General features: G+C 39.6%; 1 protein-coding gene across 1 annotated transcript; it reads right to left on the reverse strand.

The window, feature by feature from the left end:
• Positions 1 to 4,059: 4,059 nt before the first annotated feature.
• Positions 4,060 to 7,065, reverse strand: LOC125896586 (protein yippee-like 5). Its single transcript, XM_049589240.1, has 3 exons — positions 6,888 to 7,065; positions 5,648 to 5,793; positions 4,060 to 5,202 (listed from the first exon to the last, which is right to left on the reverse strand). The coding sequence occupies exons 2-3, from the start codon at positions 5,786 to 5,788 to the stop codon at positions 4,981 to 4,983; spliced, it is 363 nt and encodes a 120-aa protein (XP_049445197.1). The 5' UTR covers positions 5,789 to 5,793; positions 6,888 to 7,065; the 3' UTR covers positions 4,060 to 4,980.

Here is a 7,065-nt window from a genome sequence, read left to right on the forward strand (position 1 = left end):
TGACTTCATTTACCAGAATGCAGCGCGAGTCGACGCTATGAAGAGGGCGTTTGTTTTCTGTATCCTGGAATTCAGTTTGTTTGTTAAATAACGACTCTTTGCGTCAATTCGTCATTCTGTCACATAACATTACCACTGAAAACTTTCATTTTTACATTTATAAGTATTCAAGTGTTCTCACAGGTGTCAGCTGTTAACCGTTATTGATAAAATGTCGTTTTTCCCGGGGCGAACCAAACGTCTAAATTGAGAAAAGCAGCCTGGGATGGCACCGTCGGCGGGAATGTTTGATTTAAACGTGCGTTTCGCCCCTGGCAAATGTTTAATCCTCCCTGACAGACAGTAGACACCTGTGGGATTAGAAATTACCTTTGATGATGCTACTCACTGCTGAATCACAGGTAACAACAGGTAGCAACAGGTAACAACTTTTTGGTTTATCTCCCGGAATTTGCGGTGGGACCGCCATATGACCGGATTCCTTGGGTCAAATGAGGATGTGCTAGCTACTGCTTGTCAACAGTTGTTAGCAAGAAATCTAGAACAGTGACTCATTTTTAATTCAGTAGTACAGTAAGGTTTTTTTTTTTTTAATATTTTTGCTTCCCCATATGTCATGTACCAAGATGGACAAAATATTTGACACAATTTTAAAGGGGATCTACGCTCATTTTCAAAATTCATACATTTTGTTCCTAAGACAGTCCAAAATATGAGTAAACATGAACAACTCCCTCCCAAATCCAAAAATTGGAGTGCTAAAACTTGAATTTGTGATGTCATTGCTAGTATAAAGTATGGAACTGCTCCACAGACGGTGTAGCCTTAAAGATCAAAACCAGGGTGGTTCAGGAACATGCGCAGAATTGGTCTACACATTCAGGTACAGTAGCTCTAACCTGTTTCCTCCAAGATGACAGGCTTCGCTTAAAAATATATATTTATCTAAGTGATATATGCGTGTGTATTGCTTGTGCAGCTGAATGGGGCACCTGACCTGGCCAGCCCATGTGAATACCAGTCCCCCTTTGATGCCATGAACAATCTGACGTTGCCAGCCTAGTTGCCCTGGCGTCGAAGCATGGTGGAAAGAAAGGCTCAGCAATTTGTCTTAAAGTCTAACCTGCCTGTTTGTATGTGGGTCAGTTTTGTTGCTTTTGAAGACGATGAAGTTGGAGCTTAAAATGAACACGTTAAAGGAACACTTCACCCCTCAAATGACCATCTGTGTATCAGCTACTCACCCTGTGTTGCACTTAATTTGTAAGTTAAACTTTGTTTTTCTCATGTGCCTGCGCAGACACAGAAGAATCCAAAAAAGGAGAAAATTTTTGATTAATTGAAGTCGTAGCCGACTGTGTTTAACCACCACAAAAATATATTCAAACATCAGTTCAAAAAGTCCTATTTATATAGTTGTACGCTCAGTACTTCCCAAACAGACAGCCCTTTCCAGCAGGGAACTAAACTGAAAATAAAGCTTATCTATCCACTCTTCAAAGCCAGACTCCATTGACAAAAACAGTAATTTCACCTCACTGAACATGAGAGCTGCTGGTCTACCGCGGCCTCGTTCAGTTAGTTTGTGACTTTGGTGTTGTAAAAGGTTAGTTAAGATTCACCAAAGTCACACAAAAGTCAAACAAAAACACAAACAAACTAACACAGACTTCTACTCAGCCAACAGAAAGAAGGCAGATGCCTGTAAAACGAGCACACTTTTCTGACCGCCCTGCATACAGTTGCCTTACTCAAGTGCTCAGCGTCTCATTCAGTCATTGTACAAAAAACTTCCATTTGCAAAGAAAAGCAGCGCAGCACACAATATCTGCTGGGATGTGAGAGCATGACTACGATTGGTAATCTTGCAAATGTAAGGACGGATTAGGTTGTGTATGTAGATGATGGACTGTGACGTGAAACGGTGCAGCTCAAAAAGATAATTGTGTGGAAATGGTAAAACATCTATGCGCGGTCTGATAACCATCTCCCGACGAATATTTAATTCTCTGCGCAGTAATGCTACACCTTCATCCACGGGATCGTTATCAAAAGGACATGCCATGTTAGTGAAAAAAGTCGCCAATGGCAATCAGGATAAAAGGTATCACGACGCTGAATATCAACTCGGTAACTCAACCCAGGGTTGCTTTATCAAGAGCCGTGAACGCGTACGCAGCGGACCAATCACAATCATGAGAGAAGCGCAGCGTCACTGAGCGTCCTCACAGAGCGCCGTATGTGAGGGGAAAAAGTATTTCTCATGTGAGGATCAGAGATTAATTCTGCCAAAATATGAGGAGGAGAAAAGCAACATTACAGAAAAGGCCAACACCGTGGCAGCTGCAGGAGGAGGAAACATGCGTGGCAACGCATAACGGGATGAATAATGTTTAGTTTTAGTTTAGATTAGTTTATTTGCACATAATGTTAAAAACAGGCAGTATAACATTTACAAGATTAAAAAAAGAAAAGTGCCGGAGAGGTTAGAAGCCACTAAAAGCTTATCAAAGAAATTCTCCTGTCAAAACATCAATGAAATCACATAATAGAGGAAAAAAACGGGTGAGGAAAGAAGAAAGAGAGGAGAGGGAAAAATCAAGACAAAACAAGGTAAAAAATAAAATGATGTGTAGGTTAAATTACTCATCACTGGTTCAAGTAGCTACAGTACCTGTACCTGTACATCTGACACTGATCACACCCTTGAATCCCATGAAATCAATGCTGCGCAGATGAATTGCGTGTATAACAATTATCGTCTAACATCATTGCGTCTGATAAATTGGTCTTCTTTGTCATAACGTTATATATGCTACAGTAAAGCTTAAAGCTGACGCCACAATTAAATCATATCAACACCAAATTGATAGTCTGAATAAAATCATCCTGATATTGAGCTGTGTTAGAAATGAACAGCTGCGCAAAAATATACCTAGTCTCCCTCTTTAAAAAACAAAAAGGAAAATCCCTCAAACACCATGAAGTGTAGACATGATAGGCTACTTTACACATTTCCAGCAGCAAAGCTGTCACTTAGGCCCATTATATTTAACAGGGATCATTTCCTCCAACAAAACAAAATGTTGGCACTAATTAATGGTGCTATTAAGTGTCCGCAAATGATCAGTTTCTTTCTTATGAAGGGGTGTGATGACATTTCGACTTCTTTCCACTCCTTTTTGAACAATCTTTTCATTGTCTGTTGTTGTTGCTTTCTTTTCTTTTTTAATGTTCAAAATAAACTTTCAAATCAAAATCAATCAAATGAATTAAACTTCCTGTCATGACTGGGCTGCATTTCTGTCAGCGGAGTCATTTTTTTCCGAACAGCTGATTGGCCAGTGGGTGGTGCTTTTTATAGGATCAGATTCAACCCTGAACTTACCCTGCTCCGGAGCAGGATAGCTGTTCAGAGTAAGTTACCATGGTGATCTACCCCGATAAGAACTGAACCGGCTTCGTGAGACCGAAAACCCAGGGTTAACCCTGAAGTCACCTCACTAAGACATTAATCCTGCTTCGTGATACAGGCCCCTGGTCCCGACCAGGTTAGAGTCTGTTACTATGGTAACTGACCAAGAGCTTAAGTTACCTCTCTCTCTGAAACAGGCTAGAGTTACCCCTCTTTCTCTGGTTTGAGTTATCTCTCAGAGTTTCCCTCATTTCAGGGTTAACAGACTGAGTTTTCACTAAACCTGCTTTGTGAAACGGACCCCAGTTTAATTTCTGTTCAGCATGTAAGTGTAAACACTTTAAGGATTTTAATGATGGTTGTCATTTTTGTCAGATATTCACATGCTTATTCTGTGTCCAACCATTTTCGTGACAAAACAGCCAAATGTTCAGTCTTAAAACATTTGCACAAGTGCGTAAAACATTATTTTTGTGTAGTTAACAGGACCTTTATGATAGAGATACTGATTAGCAATTGTCAAATTCCATTTACATGCATTGGCAAATCAATTAATAGGTCACATAAAGTCATAAACTCCCAAAAATACTATTTTGTCATGGTGCGGGCAAAACAAAATATTCAAATCTGATATGCACAGACATGTAAGACAACACAGATGCAGTGAATAAATGTTTGAATTTATTTCTTTTTGACAAAAAAAACAAGAAATAAACATGTTCTATATGTCATTTAAGTATTTAATGATTTGCCATCAGTCAATTTAAATATTAGAATAACTGAGCAGGAATCACTGTGAAACTGTTAAAATGAACAGCACATGGACTCAGGTTTGCAGCAAGAGTGTATTGACATGCAGTTTCCATCACTGTAAAACAGATTCTGATCGACTTTGTCATCATTTATCATGACATAAAATAAAATAGGGATGTCTAAACTGTTTATAGGTCAAACTGAGACCTGGATAATAACAATATGATCAAGATGATGATGGGTGTTCTCAGGGAATACTCTGATACAGCTAATGTTCAAGAAAAGTACTTATTTATTTCAAATAAGTATAAAGAATGGTATCACATTAAACACATGAGGAAAGGAATGTATTACAGCATAAAGCCTAGTGACTACATCTTCTGTTAAGAATTCACCAGTGCCTTTCATGGCTATTCAGACCTCTACGTAACAATCTGTCTTATCTGTCTGAGCTTCTTGCACGAGAGCAGAAGCGAATCATCGCCCTCTGACAGCAGCCAAAACCCCACCACACTGACATATTTTCCAACATCACAGCCTGCTGGGAACACACTGAAACTGCAGGTGGTTTTAAATGGGTAGAGAAGCGATGGTATTACCCGTCAGAGAGGAAATTCTTAGATGTTTTACGTTATGGGGAGAATGTCCACCACTTCTTGTTTAAACTTCCCATAAAGGCTGCAGCCTGTGATATTATTTTGGTGTAGCTCTACTCACAAATGGCACATGGTCCATGCAAGTCCATGTACTGCTGCAGGAGGAAAAGCTGTAGTATGCACGGATTGAGCATTGTAACTGCAACTGAAGTGAACTCAGGAGGTGTCAGAGGAAACATGATCGAAGCCTTCGCTCTCTCTCACCAGCGCCCTCTCCAGGATGACGCGGCCCTCCTTGTAGCGTTGGCTTTCCTCGGTTGCAAACTCGTACATCCAGCCCAGCTTGCTGTTGCAGTTCTTGCAGCTGACATCCCGCACCATGTGTCTTCCTGTCAGCATCACTCTGTCTTGCACCTCACTGTGCTGCAGATTCACAACCTGGAGGGCAGCAGTCACATATCAGTCACTGTAACAGTTTTTTGCTTTTCATCAGATTTTTTTGTAGGTTTTCCAAGAAAATTTCAGCAAAGTCAAAACATTTAAAAGTCTGATAGGTGTGGACCAGATGTAGCTGGAAAATGAATTAATTTTGATGAAGTTTAGGGCGGCAACTGCAATACTTTGATTTCTTCATTTATTGTTTATTCTATAAAATGTCAAAAAAGTGTGGAAAGAAAAATTCTCAAGAACCAAGCTGGTGTCTTTAAATAGCTATTTTCTCTGACCATCTGCCACACCCAAATATATTTAATTCAGAATCAGTGGAAATCTTTACACATCTCTTAACCTACAGTGGGAATGACTAGCTGTCTCTGGGTGATCTTAAAGTAAGCAACACTTCTCTTATCCCATGACCCAGGTGAAGGAGGTGATGTGCAGGTACCTTGTTGAAGAGGAAAGCTCGGCCTGTGGCTCCAGTGAAGCGTGTGGAGATGAGCTCAGCTCGGTTGGTCAGGATTGTGTCACAGTTGGCACAAGAGAACAGGCGAGTCCCTCCAATGTGATCCAAGAAGATACGCCCCATTTTATCTACCACCAGAAGGTAAGCACAAAAACATGTAAACAAAGCAGGCTTGTAAACCAGCAAAGTAAATACAAAAGGGGAAAATTGTATTTCCTTTTCACTGGTGATCGATATAATGATTTATCCAAAAGTTACACAGAAAACTGTAATAACTTGAACAATAAAACTGTTTAAGAATGAGAGAGCTTATGTAGAGCTTAAAGTCGTAGCTCTCCATTAATATATCTTGTATGAGGCCATTTTAGACCATGTTGCAATTCAACTATCTGTCCTGTTTTGCATCAGTGAGATCAAATACCTTCATTTGTCAGGTATTTTACTAGCTTGAATTGCAGAAGACATTTCAATCTGATAATTTTTTCCATCGACAAAGTCTCAACTGGTTTTCCCAGCGTTTACTGCATCTCAATAAATATTAATGTTGTGACATAAAATTACATAGGGTACCGTGACAGGGGATTTTATCCTAATTGCCCATTTTTTTGGTCTGTGACACCAAATTTTTAAAAAGTGCAACACATAAGGGTGAGCCCTGATGAAAGAAATGGCAGAGACAGTGCCAACCTACTAAAGAATATACAATCAGAGCATTATAATAGTGTTGCATTCAATGTAACCCAAAAATAATTATTGAGGGGGCTATTTTATCTGCATGTATTAATTCACTAAATACTCTCAGTAATTTACAACCAGTAACGTTAACTGTTTGCTATATGTCGCATATCAGTTGTCCCTTTTATTGGTGTCTCTGCGACACAAAATGACCGACAAACATTCATTTTGTGGTGACCCATTGTGAAAAAGATACTGTATTTACGGTTTTCACCCTGAAATGCTGGACTCACGTGAAGGCATCATTTGGCCTGGTATGTCAATAACAAGGTTAAGCAAAAGTCAAGAAAGAAAGAAACGTTTTAATATATATTAGCTTCCTATTGTTAACAAAGAAAAGCTCTAAGATGTATGGAAAAAATAAAAATATCAACGCAAAGGTCTGTCAGGGGAAAATATGTCAAAGCATCAAGATAGTAACGTTAGCTAACGTTAACCGTTACCGTTAACAGGCCGAAAACGCTTTAGTCGAAGCCAAATTTCTCACCTCGTAACGTTAGCTAGCAAAATGGCAGTTGCGAGGAAAATTTTGTCGTCGAAGTGACTTAATTCACCGGTGTGTCTTTATTCTCGGGTGATTTATTCGGTCCCCGTTTCCTCTGTTATTGTTGTCAAATTCGCCTCAGCAGAGCAGTTGATACAACCAGTGAGCAATCAAGCTAGCT

This window comes from Epinephelus fuscoguttatus, linkage group LG11, assembly GCF_011397635.1.
Source record: "Epinephelus fuscoguttatus linkage group LG11, E.fuscoguttatus.final_Chr_v1".
Classification (NCBI taxonomy): domain Eukaryota; kingdom Metazoa; phylum Chordata; class Actinopteri; order Perciformes; family Serranidae; genus Epinephelus; species Epinephelus fuscoguttatus.